A 26,055-nucleotide genomic window follows, 5' to 3' on the forward strand; every position below is an offset into this window, starting at 1 on the left:
TGGCTAGTTCTCCTTGTATTCCATGAGATCTAACCTTGCTAATCAGTCTCCCATGGGGAACCTTGTCGAATGCCTTGCTGAAGTCCATATAGATCACTTCTACTGCTCTGCCCTCATCAATCTTCTTTGTTACTTCTTCAAAAAACTCAATCAAGTTTGTGAGACATGATTTCCCACGCACAAAGCCATGCTGACTATCCCTAATCAGTCCTTGTCTTTCCAAATACATGTACATCCTGTCCCTCAGGATTCCCTCCAACAACTTGCCCACCACCGACGTCCGGCTGACTGGTCTATAGTTCCCTGGTTTGTCTTTACCGCCCTTCTTAAACATTGGCACCACGTTTCCCAACCTCCAGTCTTCCGACACTTCACCTGTGACTATCGATGATACAAATATCTCAGCAAGAGGCCCAGCAATCCCTACTGTAGCTTCCCACAGAGTTCTCGGGTACACCTGATCAGGTCCTGGGGATTTATCCACTTTTAACTGTTCAATACATCCAGCACTTCCTCCTCTGTAATCTGGACATTTTGCAAGATGTCACCATCTATTTCCCTACAGTCTCTATCTTCCATATCCTTTTCCATAGTAAATACTGATGCAAAATATTCATTTATTATCTCCCCCATTTTCTGTGGCTCCACACAAAGGCTGCCTTGCTGATCTTTGAGGGGCCCTATTCTCTCCCTAGTTACCCTTTTGTCCTTAATATATTTGTAATCACCCTTTGGATTCTCCTCTTGATACTCCATGCCTTGCACCCCAATGCTGCCACAGCCTGTATTCCCTGTCACTTTCAAAACACAAGAGAATCACTGCACCATTTGGTTGCCGAGTCAGAAGCCCTTCACTCATGGAAAAGGCACCTGAATCTGAAGATGAAGTGTTGTAACCTGCAAGGCTATGGACCAGGTGCTAGAAAATTGGATTAAAATGGGTAGCTAATTTTATTTTGGGTGGAAGCACACAGGTAGTCTGAATAATTTGCTAGAACGTTACACTGGTTCTACACGTGCCAGCACCCTGCATCAGTTTCTGTATTAAGCACTCACACCTCTACTTTATCGGATTACACCGGGGTATGTAATTTAACAATAAAGCACTATATTCCATGACTTCCAGTCAGCAATATTATAAAAATGGCACATTCGCAAGCAGTCCCTGTTGTATGAGCTTCACATTTTGCTCACTAGATCAAAGATGAACAAAATTAAGAATCGTGAAAGTAGTGATTGTCAGCTGTGGCTCCGTTAGTAGCACTCCTGCCCTATATCACGAGATTCTGGATTTACGTTGTGGTCCAGCTCTGGAATGAAAAAACCAAATCTGATGCTCCAATGCAGTACTGAAGAGGCTCTACATGGTGACCTTTCATCCATGCTGTATAGTTCTAGGACTCTATGAATTGAGTTGAATTTATTGTCACGTGTACTGGGACACAGTGAAAAGCTTTGTTAGATCTATCTGAAAGATAATAGATGATCCCTGGTATGGATGGACTGTCTTATGAGCAAAGCTAAATCAGGTTGGACTCTACTCATTGGAGTTTAGAAGAATGAGAGGTGATCTCACTGAGATATGTAGGATTGTTAAGGGGCTTGACAGGATGAATGCTGAGACGATGTTTCCCCTCCTGGGTGAGAAGACCAGAGGGTATAGCCTCAGAATAGTAATGCCAATTTAAAAATGATAAGGAGGAATTTATTCTTGCCAGAGAGCTTGGGTGGGAGGCATCCTTGTGTCTCTTTCAGGTTAGGATAAATAGATTCTTGCTCAGTTGTGGAATCAAGGATTCTGAGGAAAAGGCAGAAAAGTGGAAGCTATGAGTGTCGGATCAGCCATGTTCCTATTGAATGGCCCAACAGCCTCCTCCTGTTCCTACTTGTTATGATCTTATCCTGCAGCAGTATTCTGAAGAGCAAGGGGGTTATCCTCAGTGTCTTGGCTAGTTCATTCCTCAATCAACATCACAAAAACAGATTACTGTATTTGATTATAACATGCTGCTTGAGGTATCTTGCTGTGCACAATTTGGACACGTTATCTACATTAGAAGTGATTACACTTCACAAGGAATTTACTGGCTGTAACGCACTTTGAGATGTGGGCATGAAACATTCTATAAAAGTGCATGTCTTTTTTCAAAAATTACATCAAAACGAAGAACATAATAAATGGAAGATGTAAACTATTTGGTCTTTCAAATCTGCTTCACCCAAGTTCAAGGCTGATCTGATTGTAGCCTCAACAGCACTTCCTGCCTGCCCCAGACCCCGACTCCTTTGTAGACTAAAATTCTGTCTGAGTCTTAAACATGACCAGCCACCACTGTTCTTTGGAGTAGAGAATTACAAAGTTTAACAGCCCTCAGAAGAAATTCCACTTCATCTCCATATTAAAAGGGAGATCCCTGTTCTGAAATAGTGCTGCCTGGTTCTGGGCTCACATGTAAAAGGAATCATTCTCTCAGCGACTCTCTGGTGGAAACCTGTCAGAATGTTTTTCTGTTTTAATGAGATCACTTTCACTCTACAATACACCCATGAGTCGACAGTCCTGGACAGTGTGGTGCTGGAAAAGCACAGTAGGTCTGGCAGCATCCGAGGAGCAGGAGAATCAACATTTCAGTCAAGAGCCCTTCATTAGGAAATACACCCATGAGTACAGGCTCACTCTCTTTATTATCTTCTCTAAAGCATCCCCCACTGTCCCAGGACATACCTACCAAACCTTCTGAGAACTGTCTATAATGCAAATATGTCCCTTCAGCAGACCAAACCTGTATAGCATACTCTCAGTGCAGTCTCACTAATTTCCTAAACTGTTATAACAATACTCCCTACTTTTATGCTCCATTCCTGCTTGCAATAAAGGCTACCATTCCATTTTAGCTTCCAAAATATTTGCAGTTCCTGCTTGCTAATGTCTTGTGAATCATCTAAAGGATACCCAGATTTCTTGCCATTTAAATAATATACTGCTTTTCTATTCTTGCTGCCAAAGTGGGCAATCTCACTTTTCTCACATCACATACCATCTGCCAAAATTTTGCCCACTCACTTAAACTTGTTTATATCCCTTTGCAGTCTCTCTTTGTGATGACTTAAAACTTGTTTCCCTACCTCTTGTATTCTTAGCAAATTTAACAATGCAGTTGGCCATTAATATAGATAGAAAATATTTGAAGACTCACCACTTGCCTCTGCTATAGTTAACAGCTTGCTGACCTAACATGATCCAATTATCCATAACCTTTATTTCCTGTTAGTTGATCAATTCTCTCACCATGTTAACATACAGAGGAACCTCGATTATCCGAACATTAATTATCCGAATTCTGGATTATCCGAAGATCTTGAGGTCCCAATAGAAACATTACATCAAAGAGGCATTTCCAACATTGATCACGCCTTTTGTCTACAATGATTAAAAATGAACCCAGCTTCCTGAAATGCTGCCGAGAACAGTCCTGGACATTGATGGGAGCCCAGGCACCGCCTCCAAAATGACTGACCGCCTGCCTCTCTCTCTCCCATACTTTCCCTGTAGTTCTACCCAGGGATGTACCCTAAACCCCCCCTTCCCCAGATAATCTCTCCAACATTGTCCTGTGTTGGTGTTGGTGTCTGTGGGGGGGGGGGGGGTGGGGGGTTACGAGGTGGGGCCTGGCAGCCGGGTCGGCCAGGGATGGGGGCGCGGACAGGAGGCAGTGTTGGATGTGGTGGGGTGGGGCGGGTTTGGACAGGGTTGGTTGGGTAGACAGGAGGGCAGAGGGTTGAATGGGCAGGGTATCGCGCACAGTGTGCTGCTGCCTAGTCTCCTGAATGGGGAGTGGACTTAGCAAGTGCTCGCTGTGTCAATCCCATTGAACTGATTTCTTTTCGTGGGGGGGGGGGGATTGTTCAGCAATGCTGCAGGTCCCTTACACACAAGTGTGTGTCTGCTCAGAAACAACCCTGAGACAGAGAGGGGAAGCAAGACAGGCAGAGCGAGGAAAAAGGAAACTTCAGAAAACTGAGCCCCAGAGGAGAGGAATTGTATCAATTAACCGAATAATCAATTATCCAAACAAAATAGTGCCCATCCATCTCATTTCGACAATCGAGGTTCCTCTGTATTACTCCAAAACTCTGAGCTCAAATCTTGTGCAGTAACCTTTTGTATGTATGGCACCTCTCAAATGCCCTTTGGAAGTTCAAATACATTGCAGATACTAGCATCTACTAATGCACCTTGCTTCTTAATCTATAAAAAACACTAATAAATTGGTTAAACATGATTTCCCTTTCATGGGCAACTATGAAAACACCATTCTAGAATTCCTTTTGCTAAACTTACATTAATTTACAATGTCACAACACACACTTCGCACCTCATTAAGTGCTTAACAAAGTGTAGAAATAGCAGCCAGATTACAATGAAAAAAACAGGTATTAGTTGAAGGATAAATCCTGGCCATGGTACACAGAGAAATCTGCAGCTATTCTTCAATAGAGTAATGGAATTTCTTACATCCACCTGAGATAGTAGACATGTTCTTGGTTTAACATCTCACCAAACATTAACCCGAATACCATGAACTTTCATCTTGTAATCTTTGACGTGGCATCTTATCGGGTGCCTTCTGAACATCCAAACGCACTATATCTACCGGTTATGGAATCAAATTAATAAACAAAGCCACAAACTCACAGCTAAAGAATGTTTTCTTTTACCAGAACTTATTTTGAACCCTCACTGCTAAGAATCATTTTCTATTTACACAAGTGAAACAACTTCCCAATCCATACCACTATTTCTTCTGAAAAAAAAACACAATTCTCATTAATCTCATTTAAATCACCTGATGTGTTGGAACAACTAGGTTTAACCACAAAGGCTGACAGCCAGCACGTTTGACTTTCTATTCTTTTGAGTGATCAATCTTAGCCACAGGTTCTTGTGGCACACGGACAAAGTCCCTGTCTCTAGGCCAGGAGGCCTGGGTTAAAGTCCCACCTGCTCCAGAGATGCATAATAACATCACTAACAGGTTGCTTAGAGAATATCTATCAATCTTAGCCAGAGGCTCTTGAGATGCAGTGGCTGTGCCCCTCCCTCTGAGCCAGGAGGTGCAGGTTGAAGTCCACCTGGTCGAGACAAGGGTCATCACACCCTCAAACAGGTTGGTTAAAAATGTCAAACTCAACCACAAGATTGTTTCAAAGGGAAATGAGAGCCAAGTGCTGGAGATAATATTGCACTAAGATATTATTGGAGCACTCTTAACTTTGAATCAGAAGACTGTGGGTTCAATCCCATACTAGATGAATTTGTATATAATCTAGCATGCTATACCAGTGCAGATTGGAGTAAGTACTGCATTGTTTTAAGGCATTAACTGAGTTATTGTCTATTCTCTCCTCTCCCGTGAACATAAATGCTCCTGTAGCACAATTCAAAGTACATCAGGGAGCTTTTCCAACTCACATTCTTCTCTTAGGTTCACAATATTAAAACAGATCATTAGGTCAGTTATACAGACAATGCCGGAGAAATTCGGCAGGATCTGGTAGCATCTGTGGAGACAGAAAGAGAATTAATGTTTCAAAATCTTCAGAACTGTTAAGTTTTCTTACTGAGGTCTTATTTAGGTTATATAACGCCAGTCATCCTGTTGCACAGATTGGTTGCAGTTTTCTCCATTTTACAACAATGACCATACTTCAAAATAGACATCCTGAGGTTGTGAAGGTGCTATAAAAATTCAAACGTTGTCCTGTTCATAGAAAGGAGGAAAGCCCTGTTAACAGGTGACAGCCCTGGCCATTCTGACATGTTTGCCATTTTCAAAAATTTTGAAACTGGGCTTAGAATGTGAGGACACTGCAGTATGAACTTGATTATTCCAACTACTGTTTGCACAGAAACAGATGAAATAATGTGTTTCTAACAAAACTTAAAATTGCTTAACAAATAATTACTTAACCATTTTATTAAAAAATGTAACTTTTTCAAACATTTCCTTTGGACTGAATATAGGGACAAGTAGCTGCTCAGAATGAGGATGATTGGGTAGTTTACCAGTCAATCACTCTCGGAGCTTGCCCTGCACAAATGTTTGGGATCACAAACCATCAGTATTATGTAACTATTCTCCACTCTCTGCATTTTGTTGTTGGAATAATCCATTTAAGTCTGCTGCAGTTTTGGTCATCATTTTACTGTGGATTGTACTGATTTTTTGTTGCTAAGTAAATAAGTAGTTTTCTATAAAATAGACACTGGATGGATCCTCCACATATTTCCCTGCAAGAGGGTGGAAAGGTCATGGGGCTTTTGAAAACGTTTCCAAGAGGAACCCAGCCACAACATGGTGAATAGTCCATTTAATATTTCCTCCCTCCAGTGTGGAAAAGAGATTTTGTTTTTTTTGAAGCTCATTTGCAGCCCAGATTAAAGAAATAGACTCCCATTGGTAGAAATCGTTTTACTGTCACTATACTAAGTAACATACCCAAAATAACAATATGGTGTGCTGCTTAAATACTATGGAATGGTCTCCACTTTAGACACAAATACTTATTCTAGGGTAAATAGTGCCCAGTTCCTTCTCAAATTAATTTGAGTATTGCTGAATGCAAAACTCACCATGAACCAATCAGTTATTTGGGCAGGGTTTTAAATTATTATATATCCCTTGCTGATTTTAAGAATGGTAAGTAGGTATGGTTTGATTAGTTCAGCTGAAATATTGGCTTATCACAAGAAAAATCTTAAGGTAGAATTAATTAAGTTGCATGGATTAATTACCATTATTAAATTGCTCACCGTCATGAATAGCTCAATCTTAAAATAATGAACGCATTTTAAAAAAATAACCTTGTTAGATTGGGGCAATGAGTTCATTAGCAATTTGGTTTTTAAAAACCTAAAATTTTTAAAACACACTTATTTATAATGATTGTGCCTAAAAGAGCCATCTTAAATTCTGGAATCTCCCCAAATGTCTATGAACAAGTGCAAGTTGTGGAAAGTCCCACTGATAATTTACTCATCAAGAGCACTGCTAGATTTCTGAACGGGACTGGCTTCTGATCACAGCTCATGCTTAACATTTCATGACCTTTTGCACTGGGTTATGCATCGGTTGAGTGAAAAGGAAACAGTGCAAGAGAACAGCAACTCCAGGTCCTTGTTTTTAAAAAAAAATGACACATTCTAAAAGTATGACAATTTTTGTACATAAGGAAAAAGGATTGGTCTCATTCATTACTTTTTTCATTTTGTGGTAACTGGACATAATGTTTCTGGAAATGGAAGGCCACATTTTTCACACATGGCCCGTAGACATTTTTCATACTCTTTATTCAGTTTAGCAGATTCTTGCAAAGCATATTTTAAATCTTCAATTTCCTCAAAGAAACCCTGCATTACACAAAGAATAATCAAATTAGTCTAAGCAACGTAAAAATTCAGAAGTCACATTTAAAATATATTCTTAACATGTTTATTACACTTAACTTGAAGTGACAATAAAGCCCCTCTGATACTAGCTAATTCAGTTTTGAACATTCAATTGAACTGTATGTTGAAGCCACACAACCTTTGTTCTAAAACAAGTTAAAAAGCATTGGGATCACTGCGCATTGGAATTTGATCATAAATTACACAGTAAATGGTTAGGGCACATATTCTTATGCCATACTAAATATCATCCACTGAATGCAATGACATTCTGACAATTTAACCAGTGCTAGTATTACATACCCTGGAGCAGGTGGCACTTGTAACCAGCCTTTGGCTCAGGGGTAGGGATACCTCTTGACAATTTTTTGTTTTAAGAGTGTTGGGGTGAAATCATCACCAGCTCAACAATTTCTGATTTACTGCAGAAGATGGTTATGGTTGTTCAAAGCCAACGGTCTCACTGCAGGAGCTCCTCAGGTTAGGTATTTTCTTCATTAACCTCTTCAGAGATGTCATCTCTGGAGCAGGGAGGGACACTAGCACTATACCACAAGAGAACCTTATAACATATCTAGATATTTTCCAATCAGATTGCTCTGACATGTCATGACAATCCTTCGGAGCAGGGAGGATTTGAATGCAGGGCTCCTGGCTCAGTAGTGTCCCTACCACTGCGCCACAAGAACCCCTCATAGCGTATACCCATGAAGTAATGTGGTGATGGCCACATCAGACAAGATGTCAATGAAATAACTTAACCAGTTGAAGAGGACTGCTCAACTAAATAAAGCTTACAACAAATCATGAGCAAAACAATACCTTGTCTAGTCCAGCTAGCTCATTTTTCAGATTACGTCTCTCTTTTATCAGTTTGTTCTTATCCTTTTGCAGTCTTTCTATCTCCAGCAACAACTCTACAGAAAACCACAAATATTAAAAGGAAATGATAGGATTGCAAACATGGGGAGTAAAACTTGTTAAATTAGTCTGTTTTTATAGTCCCTCTTTTAATAGTTTTGCTCAAATTTCATTGGTTTCACAGGATTTCCTTTGAACTGATGTTATGAAATACAAGAGTGTCACCCAAGCAAGCCTCCCTCAGGTAATTTGTCTGAATATCAGAATCTGACCACCTTGGCCCTCTGCTTGGACAAATTTAGTTCAGATCAGAAATTAAATGTACATTTGTATTCCATATTAATTTCTAAACTGTTTTTATGAAAGGTAAAGATTATCAGATTATTGTAAGATAGAATGCAATTTTAATATCAGAGAGATGTGGACATTATTTTAATAGAATGCTCCACTCAAAAGTAAAACAAGAACACATACTAATGGATATGTATTCGGGAATTTTGTAAGCTGCTTGGTAAGTGAGAAATGATAGAGTACTCTTTATGCTGAACCTGTATAAGAAACCATTTAGATCACAACTGAAGCACTGCTGTGGACCTGGCATAGACAATGGCCCTGAACTGACCTCTGGGTAATTAGGGATGGGCAATAAATGCTGGCCTAGCCAGAGACGGACACATCCCATGAACACATTAAAAAAAAACATTCTGGGTGCCTCACCTTAAGGAGGATGTGAGCATGTTGCAGAGTGTGGAGAAGAGGTTTCCTACAGTGATTCCAGGGATGATACACTTCAGTTACGAAGATTGAAGAAGTTAGGGGCTAGATAGAGTACATAAGCAAAGATTATTCCTGTTCATGAACAGACTGAAGATGAGTGGACACAGATATAAGGACATTTGCAAAAGAAGCAAACATGACTTGAGAAAACATTGTTTTGTGCAGCAAATAGAGTCTGCAACAAACAGCCAGGAAGTATAGTGGAGACAGGCCTAATCAAGGCATTCAAGGAATAATTCCTTCTCTGAGGGTAATAAATATATGGAATTCTTTCACACAGAGGGATTTAGAGGCTGGTTCATTTGCAAAGCTGAGAGAGACAGATTTTTAATCATCAAAGAAATCAAGGGTTATGGGAAAAGGTTGAAAGGTTGAGGATTACCAGGTCAGTCATGATCTCACTGAATGGTGGAGGAGACTTGATGGACTGAATGGCCTACTGCTGCTCCTACAGTGGTAGATAATTACTTAAATCTAAACAATCATTCGGAGAGCTGGTAAAGACAGAATGAACTGAACATCCCTCAGTAAACTCCCCTGTCAAATATCCTCACCTTATTCCATGCTCAGTGGTCTGGCAGGCATAAAATAGCCAGATATCCAGGGCCCGATTAAATGTGTCTGAGGCTGTTGAATGGGGCAAGGGAGGTAATGGCAGGGGAGATGGCAATAGTTTTCACTTTTCTCTCTGGTACACTTGGACAGGACAAACAAGGCATGGGAATGCATGAAGAACAGTATAGTACCTTGGGAGCACCAGGGATCAGAGGGACCTTGGTGTGCATGTGCGTTGGTCCCTTCATCCTCAATGTGGTTGGACAGGGAGATAAAGTGGTTAAAAAAAGCATATGGAATAGTTGCCTTTTACTCACTGAAGTTTAGAGTTTAAGAGCAGGAAAGTTATGCGGAAACCATATAAAATGTTGGTTGGGCTACAGCTAGATTAATGTGGGCTGTATTATAATACACATTACAGCATGGACGTGACAGTATTGCAGAGGGTGCAAAGATTTCTCAGGATGCTGTTTGGCTGGACAGTTTTATTTATAAAGGCGACATTAGATAGACTGAGGTTGTTTTCCTTGGAGCAGAGGAGACTGAGGTGAGATTTGATTAAGATGTATAAAATTATGAGGGGCATAGATACAGTAGACACGAGGGAATAATGACAAGAGGCCATAGGTTTAAGGTATGGGGCAGGAGGATTAGAGGGATGCGAGGGAAGATTTTCTTTCACCCAGAAGGTGCTAGGAGTGTGGAACTCACTACCTGTAAGAGTGGTAGAGGCAGAAACGCTTATCACATTTTAGTAGTACTTAGGTACACATTTACAATGTTAAGGCTTACAAAGCTATGGGCCAAGTGCTGGAAAAAGGGATTAGAATAGTAAAGTTATTGTCTCTGGCTGGTCCAGACTCAATGTATCAAAAGAGCTTTATTCTGTGCTGTAGATCTCAATGATTATGTTCTGAGGATTGGGCTAGATGGGCTAAACAATTACAATTACTGAATGTAAATTAAACTGCAAGGCTGCACAAATTGCACAGTGTGCCTTTATAAGGTTCACGCTAGTTCAGGAAAGTAATGTGCTCCAGAGGGTAACCTTTCCTGCACAGAGCATGGTGCACATATGGAATGAGCTGCCAGCGCAAGTGGTGAAGGCGGATATAGTTACAACATTTAAAAGGCATCTGGATGGGTATATGAATAGGAAGGGTTCAGAAGGATTTGGGCTAAGTGCTGGCAAATGGGACGAGGCCAGATTGGAATGTCTAATCGGCACGGACGGGTTGGACTGACTGGTCTGTTTCCAAACTGTATAACTCAAAGTGGTTAAGGGCTCAATCTGTGCCCTATACTGAGATTGCAGATCTCAAGCTGAGTAATAATGAGTTGTCACAAATGACCTCACTGCCGCAAAAGACTGGATGGGCGGGTGGGAGAGGTGCAATTCCCAGATATTATTCCCATTCCCTATTACCTATCAAATGATGTCTGCTAGAAAGTAGGGATGTCATTAGGACAAAGTTGGCAAGAGAGCCCTGTCTATGATACTTCCTGCCCCTCACAGTTAAAACATTCTCCAGTAGTCCACTCATAGATGATGAAAGGCCACTTGAGCCAGTGTATGAGAAACTAGATGTCTATATAAGTTAACATCCACAAGAAGAAAGAAATATCAGTTAAAGCCTCACCAGTGTGGATACAGTCAGGTGAGCAGCATCTTTTGCCATCAGACTGGTGTTTAGGAGATGTAATGCCGTGCTCTGGTGTTGGTGTCTTTCGTCTCCTCACTGTTGGAGGGTGTTCCAGCTGCTGAATTCTTTGTTTTGATGTCACAAGCTGCAATTCTAACTCATGAATGTTCATCTGGAAGATGCAAGAGTGAGGAACCAAACATCTTACACTGTGCAAACTCCAAGAATAAGTGAAACAATAATAGCAATGAAAGAGAAGTGTTTGTCTATTGTGTATCATACAATCTTTCTGGGGTTGCAGCACATTCTGAATCAAAATCACAAGAAAAGAAAATCATGCAGGTTAATAAATGGAAACTATTTCCAGGTTCAGATAATGTCACGTCCATACACAAATCGTAACATAGTATACATTTACCTGTCCTATTGCTTTCATAAGTTTTTACATAAACATTCACATTAAATTTATATATAAACATCTTTTGTGCATTTTCCAATATATGCCTGGTTAGCAACCATGTTTGAAATCACAGATCCCTTTAAATAAAAAATCCTTTTTATCTTAAAAGGACTTCAATAGTCTGAGGTGATCACAGTTATTCTGAAATTACTGAGAGTTCACCAAGGACACTGTGGTGCAGTCTGCAATAAAACCACAGGTTTAGTCAGAGACTGAGATTTTGTTAACAGTTTAGACCGAGAGCTAGAGAATGGTTTTTCATATCTCTGCATGGAAGATTGAAAATATGTGCCATTATTTATCATTGACAGTTAACTTATCGAGTTAATGTTCAACTGTCCAGAGATTTATCTTCTTGGCAATTATTGATAACAATGTTAATTTAGCTTAGATTCAATTTTTTGGCCATAAACTATGTAATTCCCTTCCTAAATCTTTTTGCTTCTCCTACGTCTCTCTCTCTTATTTAGTGATACTCCTTAAAACTTATCTCTTTAGATAAAGCTTTTGGTGACCTTTCCTACCAAGTATCACAGTGTAAACTTTCTGAAGTTGTTATTAATTGAGAGCTGACTGAAATGATCTGTTGCTGAATCTAAATATAGTATTTCAACACGAACAACTAACCGTGGTATAAGCAAAGGTCAGGATAGAATATCACTTACAATCTAAACGTTATTCCAGAAGTTACAGGTTGTAAAAGAAGGTAGTAAACAACATTGTTCAAAGATGCCTAAAGGTTTGGAAAAACTTAAAATGAACAATTAGCTGAGTTGGCAGCAAAAGAAACAAATGTAAAAACTCACTAACCAACAGGAACATGCGCAGCAAATATCAAAATCAGTCTTCCTAATATCTATTAAAGAAAATCTCTGCTCATGCTGTATGTTTGGACAAGAAAGATTATAGCAAAGGAAATATTGCCTTCAGTGTCCACTACAAACTCTTATCTTGCCAGCAAAGCCACCTTTGGCAACTGCCCGAGGCTGAACTAGATCGTGCACAGCTTGGTGTCATGCTTGACTATTTTTACCACTCTCTTCCAATTCCATAACATTCTCAGCTTCACCTCTGCCTTAGTTTATATGCTACTGAAATTTTCACTCACATTTTTGTTCGGTCTAGATTTGACTCTGTTGCAATCCTGACTCACCTCTCTTCTTCCAGCCAAGTTATCCTAAACTTTGCTGCCGATATTCTAGATTGCAATAAGTCCCAGCACTAAGGTTTTCTCTAATTTTTGTTGTTCCTGCGCAGACGTCCTTACAGTGTGCGCAATATATTTAAAAGAGAGTGGAAGTCACACAGTGGAGGATGACAGGAGCGTGCACGAGGATTTCAAATGATGTGCAGCCACACACACAGCTTACAGGGAACACTGCCTATCACTTCTGTGCTCCCTGATCAATACTGGCTCCCAGCCTGCCAATGTCTCCATTTTATAATTCTCATTGCCCTCAAACTCCATTATCACTTTTTAATGTACTGCACCAGGCCTCTCGGGCTGTCAGCGGCCTTCCAACTCCGGCCTCTTTCTCATTGCAGCAATATAAGTGACCGTACCCTCACCTGCTGAGATGCTTAATTATTAGACCATTAAAAGGCCACAAAATGTAGGACCAGATGTATGCTATTCAGCCAATCAAGTTCATGGCTGATCTAACAATCCTCAATGCCACTTTCATACCTTTAACCCTTTATTCCCTTACTGATTAACTATCTGTCTCTCTCAACCTTGAAAATAATTAATGCCCCAGCTTCAACACTCCTCTGCAGTAAAGAATTCCGCAAGTTCACGATCCTCTGAGAAAATAAATTCCTCATTTCTATCTTAAATGTGCAGCCCCTTCTTCTGGGCTGTTGCCCTCTGGTCCTAGACGCTACCAGAAGGGGAGACAACCTTTCCGCACCTAGTCTGTGAAGTCTCCCAAGAAATGTACATTTCTATAAGATCGCCTCACAGTCTTCTACATTCCATTGAGTACTGGTCCAATCTATTCAATCTCTCCTCATCAGACATTCCTTCCGTACTAGCCAAGTGAACCTACTCTGGACTGCCCCAATGCCAGTAAATGTTTCCACGGATAAGGGTTCTCAAGTTGTTCACAGTATTCCAACTGGGATCTAACCAGTGCCTTGAATAGTTTTAGCAAAACCTCCCAACTTCTGTACTCCATTCCCTTTGAAAGAAAGGTCAACGCCCAGATCCCTGTGTCAACCGGCTGCTGATCTGTGCTCGCCTTAGACTTCGATCTTGGCCACGGTCCGGGTAATTAATGCTTTCATTCCATCTAAATTTGAACATTTAAGACCAACTGCGCTGCAAAGTGAATGCCCTGTCGGAATACATGGAACAGCAGCAGGAGCAATGAGATAGTCAATCTCACTCCTCTTCCATCTCATCGGTGATTCACTGTTTGAGGAAGGATATATAGTTAGGGAGTGCAACAAAGAGAGTATATGGGAAAACAATACCCCAACCACAGTTATTCCCTGGAGGAGAGACAGTGAGGAGAGCCTGAATAGGCTGAGGCTGTTTTCCCTGGAACGTCGCAGGCTGAAGAGTGACCTTACGCAGGTTTATAACATCATGAGGGGCATGGATAGAGTAAATAGACAAAATCTTTTCTTTGGGATGGGGGAGTCCAGAACTAGATGGCATAGATTTGAGGTGAGAGGGGAAAGATTTGAAAGGGACCTAAGGGGCAACTTTTTCACGCAGAGCGTCGTGTATATGGAATGAGCTGTCAGAAAAAGTAATGGAGACTGGTTCAATTACAGCATTTAAAAGGCATCTGGATGGGTATATGAATAGGAAGGGTTTAAGAGGGATATGGACCAAATGCTGGCAAATGTAGGGTATCATGTTGGCATGGACGAGATGGACCGAAAGGTCTGTTTCCGTGCTGTACATCTCCATGACTCTAACTTTCCATTTGCCTTCCCTATTACCCATTGAACTTGAATGACAGTTTTTTGTGTTTCATGGATGAGAACTCCCAAATCCCTTTCTGTAGCATTCTCTAGTCTTTCTCTATTTAACTAATATTCAGTTCCTCTAATCCTCCTGTTAAAGTACATAACTTCACTTTTCCCCATATTATATTCCATCTGCCAAGATCTTGCCCACTCACTTAACCTGTCTGCTTTACCCATTATGGCACCTTCACCAACTGTCATCCCACCTATTTTTCTGTCATTTGCAAATCTGGCTATAGTACATTCTCATTTCTCATCCAAGTCATTAATATATCCTGTAAATAATTGTGGCTGCAACACTGATATCTGTGGCTCACCATCAGTTACATGTTGCCATCCTGAAAATGCTCCCCTTAACTCAACTCTCTGTCTTCTGTAGTTAGCCAGTCCTCTATGTTAATATATTTTGTCCAACACCATGGGCTCCTGTTATTAAGTAGGCTAGTGTGTCACCTTATCAAATTCCTAATGTAGTACTTCCATTCCTTTCCCATTATCTATCCCATTATCCCCTCAAAGAACTCTAGTAAATGTCAGGTATGAATTTCCTTTCAAAAGGCCACGCTGACTTTGCTTGATCATATTCTGTATTTTTAAATGCACTGCTATTATATCCTTTATAATTTACTTTAACAGACACTCAGTTCACACATCCCTGCCCTAACCCTCTGCTGCTCACTTTCTTCCAGTAAGACATTCTTTAAAACTATGTCAAGTGCCAGGAGAGAAAACCAAAGTAACAACAGAGAACAAGAAGGTCAGAATGGAAATCCTGTCGCAGAGAGGAGCAGAATTTATTCAAGGAATCATACTGAGAGTGAGTTAAACAAGCAGATGTGACAGCGAGTGTTTAACTCACTCCTTAAAATGACATCTTTGATCATCCTAATCCATCCATATGTGGCTCAATGTCAAACTTTGTTCAATACTACTTGTGTAAAGCACATTGGGACATCTTACTATGTTAAAGGTGGCATAGAAATGAAAGCTGTTGTTATTGTTGTTTACATATATCATGGATATAAACCATCATGTTGTCTTACAAAGTAAACAAATAAATGTTTGGTAATTATGATTTCCACCCATTCTTCTTCCATGTGACTCCCATTAACCGTATAAAGAAAAATAAATATCTCCAAATTCAGGCTAATGGGCAAACATTTCCTTGAACAGAACTACTTTTTTATGTATGGTTAAAATAAAACATGGCTGACATAAACAAGCTTCCAGTTTCATTTTACATCAAATTAGGTCAGCTGAGACATTCAAGAGGATTCGGGATGATTACTTGGAGAGAAATAACATGCAAGAATATGCAGGGAAAAGCAGGAGATTGGCAATAGGAAATTATGCTCATTTGAAGAGCTGGTGCAGACGCAATGGTCTCATTCTATGCCATAATACTTCTAAATTCAGCATGTCTTCAACATTCTCACAGGTAAAGGCTTGTCAATTCCATATCATCCCAAGCTGTCAATATTTCAGGTACAGATAGCCACTTGATAATGAATGAAACATGATGCAGTTGTGATACAAAAATGCAGAACTCACAGTGAGATTAGAGATGATTTCACTCTGCTCCTTGTTGGTTTTAATTTCTTTTTCATAGCGTTTCTGTAGAGCGTTATACATCTGTAGCAGTCGACTTTTTAAACAAAGACATGATATTTAGTCCAGTATCGTTATTTCTGAAATAACACATTCCTCGAGGCATTAAGATTGAACCATGTAAAATGAAACTGATGTCACATACAGGTTACACAGGATTGGAGTAACAGGAGAGAAGTGAATACCCAACAAACTGAAAGATTTTACAAATTTAAATCGACCATGAGTGCTCCCGTAGTTTGGGACATCCTAAAGGTGCTGTGACACATTGATACAGTTAGTAACTTACTGGCCACCCTGACCTACCGTGCTCAATCATCAGGAGAAAAAACAAATCATTCATCCGTCACCTTGCTGCTGCTTTTGAAATGCCCATGGCATAGAACGGTTGCTGCTGTAGTTCCCTAAAGAAGTCAGTGCTCTTCAAGGCAGTTATATATAGGACAATAATTAGAGACTACACAGTACAATTTACTTCTGCATACTAAAATGCTTAAAATAAAAAGTCAACTTGAAAAAACATCGGGGCATAACATAAACGTGGCTAAGAAAGTAGCCAGCAAGGCACATAACCAGAAAAGGTGGTGCATTTGGATGTTAAAATGGTATTTGCTAAGGTGCAACATCACATGGTGTAATGGCTAAGACATCACCATGGATCAAAGACTGGTTAGCTAAAAGGAAGCAGACGGTAGAGGGAAATTTCCTTTTTCACTTTGCAAGCTGTAACTAATGGAATGCCATAAAGATCAATGGAGTATCAACAACTTTCAACCAATATCAATGTCTTGGATTAGGAGTGGCAATGGCCTAGTGGTATTATCACTGGACTGTTAATCCACAGAGCTAGGTAATGTCTAGGGACCTGGGTTCAAATCCTGCCACAGTAGATGGTGAAACTTGAATTCAATTTTTTTTAAAATCTGGAATTAAGAGTCAAATGATGAGAACAACTCTTTCACGTGGAGGAAGTGGTGCAGGTTGGTACAATTATAACTTGTGGGAGAAAGTGAAGAATGCAGATGCTGGAGATCAGAGTCGAAACGTGTGGTGCTGGAAAAGCACAGGCGGTCAGGCAGCATCCAAGCAGCAGGAGAGTTGATGTTTTGAGCATAAACTGTGCTCAAAACATCGACTCACCTGCTCCTTGGATGCTGCCTGACCGGCTGTGCTTTTCCAGCACCACACCTTTTGACAATTACAATATGTGAAAGAAATCTGGATCGGTATATGAATCGGAAAGGTTAGAGGGATATGGGCCAAATGGGACTAGATTAGTTTAGGATATCTGATCAGCATGGACAAGTTGGACCAACAGGTTTGATTGCATGCTGTACATCTCTATGACCATGAATCCATTGTTGATTGCTGGAAAAACCCATCTGAATCGTTAATGTCCTTTAAGGAACATAGAACATAGAAGAATACAGCGCAGTACAGGCCCTTTGGCCCTCGATGTTGCGCCGATCCAAGCCCACCTAACCTATACTAACCCACTATCCTCCATATACCTATCCAATGCCCGCTTAAATGCCCATAAAGAGGGAGAGTCCACCACTGCTGCTGGCAGGGCATTCCATGAACTTACGACTCGCTGAGTGAAGAACCTACCCCTAACTTCAGTCCTATATCTACCCCCCCTTAATTTAAAGCTATGCCCCCTTGTAATACCCGACTCCATACGCGGGAAAAGGTTCACACTGTCAACCCTATCTAACCCCCTAATCATCTTGTACACCTCAATCAAGTCACCCCTAAACCTTCTTTTCTCTAATGAAAACAGCCCCAAGTGTCTCAGTCTATCCTCATACGATCTTCCTTCCATACCAGGCAACATCCTGGTAAACCTCCTCTGCACCCGTTCCAGTGCCTCCACATCCTTCCTATAGTATGGCGACCAAAACTGCACACAATATTCCAGATGCGGCCGCACCAGAGTTTTATACAACTGCATCATGACCTCAGGACTCCGGAACTCAATTCCTCTACCAACAAAAGCCAGTACGCCATATGCCTTCCTCACCGCACTATTTACCTGGGTGGCAACTTTCAGAGATCTGTGTACATGGACACCAAGATCCCTCTGCTCATCCACACTACCAAGTATCCGACCATTAGCCCAGTACCCCATCTTTTTGTTATTCTTCCCAAAGTGAATCACCTCACATTTAGCTACATTGAATTCCATTTGCCACCTTTCTGCCCAGCTCTGCAGCTTCTCTATATCCTGCTGTAACCTGCCACATCCTTCCTCACTGTCAACAACTCCTCCGACTTTCGTATCATCCGCAAACTTGCTCACCCAACCTTCTAACCCCTCTTCCAGGTCATTTATAAAAATGACAAACAGCAATGGTCCCAAAACAGATCCTTGCGGAACACCGCTAGTGACGGCACTCCATGAAGAAACTTTGCCATCAACTACTACCCTCTGTCTTCTTCCATCCAGCCAATTCCTAATCCAAACCTCCAACTCACCCTCAATGCCATATCTCCGTATTTTCTGCAGTAGCCTACCATGGGGAACCTTATCAAACGCCTTACTAAAATCCATATATACCACATCTACCGCTTTCCCCTCATCAACCTCCTTCGTCACCTTTTCAAAGAATTCAATAAGGTTTGTGAGGCACGACCTGCCCTTCACAAAACCATGCTGACTATCCTTGATCACATTATTCCTATCCAGATGTGCATAAATCCTATCCCTTACAATTCTCTCTAAGACTTTGCCCACAACAGAAGTGAGACTCACCGGCCTATAGTTACTAGGGTTATCCCTACTCCCCTTTTTGAACAAGGGAACCACATTTGCTATCCTCCAGTCTTCTGGCACTACTCCTGTAGACAAAGAGGACATAAAAATCAAGGCCAATGGCTCTGCAATCTCCTCCCTTGCTTCCCAGAGAATCCTAGGATAAATGCCATCAGGCCCAGGGGACTTATCTATTTTCACCTTTTCCAGGATTTCCAACACCTCTTCTCTACATACCTCAAAGCCATCCATTCTACTTATTTGTGACTCAGTATTCACATCGACGACAATGCCCTGTTCCTGAGTAAATACTGAAGAAAAGTATTCATTCAGTGTCTCCCCAATCTCTTCCGCCTCCACACGCAACTTCCCACTACTATCCTTGACTGGACCTATTCCTACCCTAGTCATTCTTTTATTCCTGACATACCTATAGAAAGCCTTAGGGTTTTCCCTAATCCTACCGACTAAGGACCTTTCATGTCCCCTCCTTGCTGCTCTTAGCTCTCTCTTCAGGTCCTTCCTGGCTACCCTATAACTCTCAATCGCCCCAATTGAACCTTCACGTCTCATCTTGAGATAGGCCGCCCTCTTCCATTTAACAAGGGATTCCAATTCCTTATTAAACCACGGTTCCCTCGCACGACCCTTTCCTCCCTGCCTGACAGGTACATAATTATCAAGGACACTCAATAGTTGCTCCTTGAACAAGCTCCACATATCATTTACACTCTTGCCTTGGAGTCTACTTTTCCAAGCCACACATCCTAAGTCATGCCTCACCGCATCATAATTTCCCTGACCCCAGCTATAACTCTTGCCCTGTAGTACACACTTATCCCTCTCCATCACGAGAGTAAAAATCACCGAATTATGGTCACTATCCCCAAAGTGCTCACCTACCTCTAATTCTAACACCTGGCCTGGTTCGTTACCCAGAACCAAATCCAGTATGGCCTCACCTCTTGTTGGCCTGTCTACATATTGTGTCAGGAAACTCTCCTGCACACATTGAACAAACACTGACCCATCTAACGAACTTGAGCTATAGCTTTCCCAATCAATATCAGGAAAGTTAAAGTCCCCCATAACCACCACCCTATTACTGTCACTCATCTCCTGAATCACCTTCCCTATCCTTTCTTCTACGTTTCTAGGACTATTGGGAGGCCTGTAAAAGACTCCTAACAGGGTGACCTCACCTTTCCTATTCCGAACCTCAGCCCAAACTACCTCAGATGGCAAGTCCTCATCCATCGTCCTTTCCACCACTGTAATACTATCTTTGACAAGCAATGCCACACCTCCCCCTCTTTTACCCCCACCTCTGACCCTACTAAAACATTTAAATCCTGGAACCTGCAACAGCCAATCCTGTCCCTGTTCTAGCCATGTCTCCGTAATAGCCACAACATCGAAGTCCCAGGTACCAACCCACGCTGCAAGTTCACCTACCTTATTTCGTATACTTCTTGCATTGAAGTATACACACTTCAAGCCACTTTCCTGTTTACAGACACCCTCCTTGGAAATTGATGCCATGTTCCTAACCTCCCTACACTCCAGGCCCTGCACCCTGAAGCTACAATCTGGGTTCCCATGCCCCTGAAGGAAATCTGCTGTCCTTATCTGGTCTGGCCTACATGTGGGCCAGTTAGGAATGGGGCACTAAATGTTGGCCTAGCCAACAACACCGTCATCACGTGAATGAATAAAAAAAAGCAGACCAAAAGGTGTATCTTTGACAACAATACCAAGATAGGTAGCCCAGAGGAGGTAGAGAGTCTGCAAACAGATATAGACAGATTAAGTCAGTGGGGGAGAAAATACAGATGGTGAATCATATGGGAATATATGAGCTGCTCCATTTTGCACAAAACATACAAAAGCAAAATACGACTGAAATCAAAAGAGATTTTGCAAACCTTGTGGGTCAGGGACATCTGGGGATCTTGGTACATGAATCACAAAGTTATATGTAGGTATAGCAAGGAATTAGGAAAGCAAAAGGTTGATTGGTGTTTCATGCAAAGGTTACTGGAGTAACCCTTCATCCTGGGGGATGATAGGGCAGAAACCGGGTGGATGACAGGGTGAATAACCATTGGGATGACAGGGTGGATACTGGGGGGTGGGGGGCAGACGACGACAGAGCAGATACTGAGGGGGGGGGGATTACGACAGGGCAGATTCTGGGGGTGGCTGACAGGGCGGATATCGGGTAGTCTGGCAGGGAGGACACTTGGAAGATGACGGGGCGGATAACCGGGGAGGTGACAGTGTGGATACCGGTGGTTGGGGGGGGGTTGACAGGGCAGATGCCAGGCGAATGACAGGGCAGTGCAGGGGGATAACAAGGTGGATACCAGGAGGATGATGGAGCGGACACTGGGGGGAAGGAAAGGGTGGATACCAGGGTGATTGCAGCATTGGGCGGGTACCAGGCAGATCATGGAACAGATACTAGGAGAATGATGGACAGTCATGGGGGAGAGGGAAATTACAGGGTGGATCCTGGGGAGTCTGACAGGGTGGACACTGAGGGGATGGCGGATATCGGGGGGGGGGTGACAGGGCAATACCAGGACGATGGCAGGGCAGACACTGGTTTGGGGGGGGGGAATTACAGACCGGAAACTAGGAGCTTCCAGGTTCCATTCCGATGTGACCTTGTTGGATTTAAAAATGAGATTAAAAGCCAGGTTACATATAGAATTCTTAAGAATTTACTTGTTGGTGGAAAAATATTCGAACTGAGTTCAAAGACATAACTCCGAGATCTAACCAACAATTTCTCTGATTATGATTGCATATTTATTTGACAATTTTTGACAAGGCATAGAAACTGCATTAGCAAGCTATAACATAAATTATATTGCACATCATTGTCGAAACATTTCTAAAGAAGACTTTTCAATTTGTAGAAAATGTTGACTTCAGACACCCAAATCCACAAACAGTCTTGATAAATGCAACTCACTTTCAGTACCCAACCAATATGTTGCCTGCTTTACATTTATGCAGATATTAAATGTAACCATCGCCTTTCTTAATTACTATTTGTATGAAACTAAGTACCTACTCACTGTGGACTTCATATGGATCGAGATTATTTGCATTTATTTTGTGACAATCAACTTTAATTCCTCCAAGGTTTGGCGTCTGCCTCAAAAGTCTCTTGCAGACCAGTGCAGAACAAATTATCACTGTATTTTACACAAATATTTAATTTATACTATTTCTTCCAAGGTTGCTGGGGACAAAGTAACGGTTCTGGTGGGGGCAAGTAAAGGAAATGCTGGCCTGAATAATTATTATAACCCTGTATGCATCTATCTTCTTTAAAGCAAAAACTATTTCTGGCCTCTTAGATCACTTATCCTTCATTCACTCTAAATTAAGGCAAGGTTTGGTTGCCTCGTTCTGCTCAATACACAAATATTTTTGAAAACGGCAATGAAGATACTTACTTGCTCCTTTCATCTGCCTTTGAAACACTGCCTTCTTTAACACCTCCTTTGTGCCATGGTTGTGGTTCTGTTTGTATTTGAGCACTTGGAAAACACAACGGTGATGGTTAGTATTTGTTTTGTAGTATCTTCTACATCATTCCAATTAAATCCAACAAGGGTTAGAACTAATATGCTCGCAGCTTTTTTGCATTAACACTTTGTAAATAAAGAACAGCTCATGCACAGATGCAGACTTCAGTGGTATATCCTCCAATTCCTGCACAGATATTAATTCCTAGTCTATTCCTATTATATCGGGCAAATAAAATGCTGAGAGCAGACTCTTTATTTCACTACTTGTCAATTTCACAAAATGGTTGAAACCATTTTAAAAGGCAGTTGCTGCACAACATTAATTGCAAACAATAGAATTATTTTAACTTTTAGATTAGAGATGATGTCAACAAAATGTCATTTAAACAAACCAAGGTTTTGAAAGCATGGGATACAATTAAAAAAGCTGGTTAATCGAGCCAACAAACAACTCAAGAGGTTGTAAAAATTTATTCAGTGGCTATGGACACACTGGCAAAGCCAACATGTACAACAAAACTACTCTTGACAGCATGGTGGAGAGAGGCCACCTTGCTGAATACAACCGAATGATCTGATTGACAATTTCACAAAGCAGTTACAAGTCTGCCGTATTACAGTACAATGGTCCTGAAGTCTCACATGGACAGGCCAGACAGGATGACAGATTTCCTTCCTTAAAAGACATAAGTGAGTCAGATGAACTTTAATTGGTCACCATTACTGGTAGCACATTTTATTCCTAAATATATTTAATTAATTGAATTTAAATTCCGAAGCTACACTGGTTGGATTTGAAGTTAAGTTCCCAGCTCATTAGCCAGTCTCTGAATCACTAGTCCAGTAACATAATCATCATGCTACCACACACCCAAGTTTGGTAATTGTGAGTTTTAGAATATGGCCAGCATCTTGTCCAGCAGGCTTCAATTTTCTTTCTTTCTCCGAATGGAATTTTGCTGTTGTAATATTTGTGAGTTGTTTTATACACAGATAGATATAATAATGTAGCAGTGCTTAAGGACTCCTACAGTATGCAATAAAAGCTAATTACTCTCTGGTAGTTACAAAGTCCCTCATCAGCTGTTGCATTTGCAGCTTTCCCTGGACTTCTGAAAGCTCGCGTTCCAATTGTTCATTTTTCAGCCGAAGTTTCTTCAACTTTCTTTGTATATGCTCGTTTTCAGCAAAAAGCTACAGGAAAACATGGAAATGGGGTTAGTACAAATCACATACAGCACAGCTAAAACCTCCTTTGAATGATGTCTTTGTAACGTCCCATCTATTACTTGGGAAAGGAATCTGATTTTGCCAACAATACGCTTACAAATTTCTTGTTTGGTGATATGAAACCCTATTTTATTTCTTAACCTACATTTGTTCCCAAGCTACATCCTGACTCTGAGATCACAGACAAGTCTAATCTTTAGCCTCCCTCCATCATTGAGACCTGGAGCCAACACATTGGAAATGTGTTGCAGTGCTCCTGTGACACCTTAACTTTTCCAAGCCTTCTACAGTTGACAATTCAGCAGTGATCAACAAGATTTATATTTTGTCTTTCTCCACCACCATTTCTCAACAGTAATGTTTTAACATTCTGCCACTTAATCAAGCCTAAAGATAAAAAGGTTCAGTTTTAAAATTTACAAATGAAAACTCTGGGAAAATAATGTAATAATCCCACAGACAGGCAGCACTGTCCTGCCTAAGAACACATAAACCACAGAAAGATCTGCAACTATTCTGAGCACCTCCAGCAGATGTGGACACCAAGTACAAACAGTAGAAGGAGCTGGAGAAAACAAACTGCAGTAATTATTGAGGTACTGTCCACCACTTTGAATCCAAGAATATACTGATAAGCATAAGTTAACATTTTCGGTCCAGCGATCCTTCTTCAGAACATGACCCAAACGTTAACTCTGATATCTCTCCACAGATGCTGCCAGACCTGCTGAGAATTTTCCAGCAGTTTCTGTGTTTGTCTCTAACTTCCAGCGTCCGCAGTTCTTTTAAAACACACCGATTTTTGTAAAATCCGTTCACAGGATGTCAACATCACTGGCCAAGCCAGTACTTATTAGCCATCCCTAACTACCCAGCCGGCAGTTAACTGTTAATCACATTGCTAGGGGTCCGAAGCCCTCCCTGAAGGACAGTAACAAAGTAGTTGGAGTTTCCGACATTGGTTTCATGGGAATTCCTGATATTTATTGAATGAAATTCCACTATTTGAGATTGAGGGATATGAACCACTGTCCCCCCAGAATATTAACAGGGCTCTAGATTTATAATTAAACGATAATGCCATTAGGACATCCTTACTGTGACTTTTATAAAGACGTTATTTTAAAAATAAAATTCCACAGTAGTTGCCATCAGGTCTAGGCCAAGTGGCCCCTTTTCGGGAGTATAGCCCTGGGCCACTCAGCGGATCTCAGGCCTCGGCCAATACAGAGTCATACCGCCGGGGGGGGGGGAGGCACGGAGACCCGGCTGTCCGTTTAGGAAACTCCCCGGACTTCACTCACTTGCATGCACCTGTGTACAGGCGGCATGTCCATAACTGCCGTCCGTTACTCTCAATGAGATGCGGATCTTACTCAATCATCAAGCTCAAAGATGAATGCCGCCGTTGGCAGACATCGAGCGCCCCCTGTCACCGGGAGGTCCGAGCAGCTCCCCCTGTCAGCGGGAGGACGAGCAATTCAGGACCGATCAGCTCCCACGTCACCGGGAGGTCCGAGCAGCTCTCCCTGTCAGCGGGAGGTCCGATCAGCTCCCACGTCACCGGGAGGTCCGAGCAGCGCCCCTTGTCAGTGGGAGGTCCGAGCAGCTCCCTCTGTCACCGGGAGGACCGAGCAGCGCCCCGTGTTACCGGGAGGTCTGAGCAGCGCCCCCTGTCAGCAGGAGGACCGAGCAACTCCCCCTGTCAGTGGGAGGACCCACAGAGCCCCTTGTCACTGGGAAGATTAAACAGCGCCCTCTCTCCGCGGGAGGACCAAACATTCCATTCCCTCCATTCCCCCTAAGAGGGAGGACAAAACAGCGCCCCCTTGTCAGTGGGAGGACTGAGCAGAGTCCCCTGTCACCAGGAAGACTGAGTAGAGCTTCTAACTGTCTATGCCCCTCCTGCTAGAGATTTTGAAAACGCCAATCAAATCTCCTTTTAGCCTTCTTTCCAACGAGAACAAGGTGGCTCAGTGGTAAGCACTGCTGCCACACAGCGCCCGGGACCCAGGTTTGATTCCCACCTTGGACGACTATCTGTGTGGAGTTTGCACATTTTCCCCATGTCTGCATGGGTTTCCTCCAGGTGCTCCGGTTTCCTCCCACAATCCAAAGATGTGCTGGTCAGGTGAATTGGCCATGCTAAGTCACCCATAGTATTAGGTGCATTAGTCAGGGCTAAATATAGG

The 26,055-nt window shown here is 41.8% G+C and overlaps 1 protein-coding gene across 4 annotated transcripts; it reads right to left on the reverse strand.

Moving 5' to 3' along the window:
• Nucleotides 1-670: 670 nt before the first annotated feature.
• Nucleotides 671-25,471, reverse strand: LOC122548863 (uncharacterized). Of its 4 annotated transcripts, XR_015757051.1 has the most exons (9): nucleotides 25,168-25,470; nucleotides 23,688-23,827; nucleotides 22,559-22,642; nucleotides 16,277-16,370; nucleotides 11,284-11,458; nucleotides 8,273-8,367; nucleotides 7,260-7,411; nucleotides 5,474-5,562; nucleotides 671-1,310 (listed from the first exon to the last, which is right to left on the reverse strand). XR_015757051.1 is itself a non-coding variant. In XM_043687748.2 (8 exons), the coding sequence occupies exons 2-7, from the start codon at nucleotides 23,723-23,725 to the stop codon at nucleotides 7,265-7,267; spliced, it is 633 nt and encodes a 210-aa protein (XP_043543683.1). In that variant the 5' UTR covers nucleotides 23,726-23,827; nucleotides 25,240-25,471; the 3' UTR covers nucleotides 3,644-5,562; nucleotides 7,260-7,264. The 4 variants fall into 4 exon arrangements, 3 of the variants coding, with proteins under 3 accessions (XP_043543683.1, XP_043543681.1, XP_043543682.1); XM_043687748.2 differs by lacking the exon at nucleotides 671-1,310 and having other exon boundaries at nucleotides 3,644-5,562; nucleotides 25,240-25,471; XM_043687746.2 differs by lacking the exon at nucleotides 671-1,310 and having other exon boundaries at nucleotides 3,653-5,562.
• Nucleotides 25,472-26,055: the final 584 nt, after the last annotated feature.

This window comes from Chiloscyllium plagiosum, unplaced genomic scaffold (assembly GCF_037043375.1).
Source record: "Chiloscyllium plagiosum isolate Xiang-an unplaced genomic scaffold, Cpla_swu_hap1 HiC_scaffold_4, whole genome shotgun sequence".
NCBI classification, from domain to species: Eukaryota; Metazoa; Chordata; class Chondrichthyes; order Orectolobiformes; family Hemiscylliidae; genus Chiloscyllium; species Chiloscyllium plagiosum.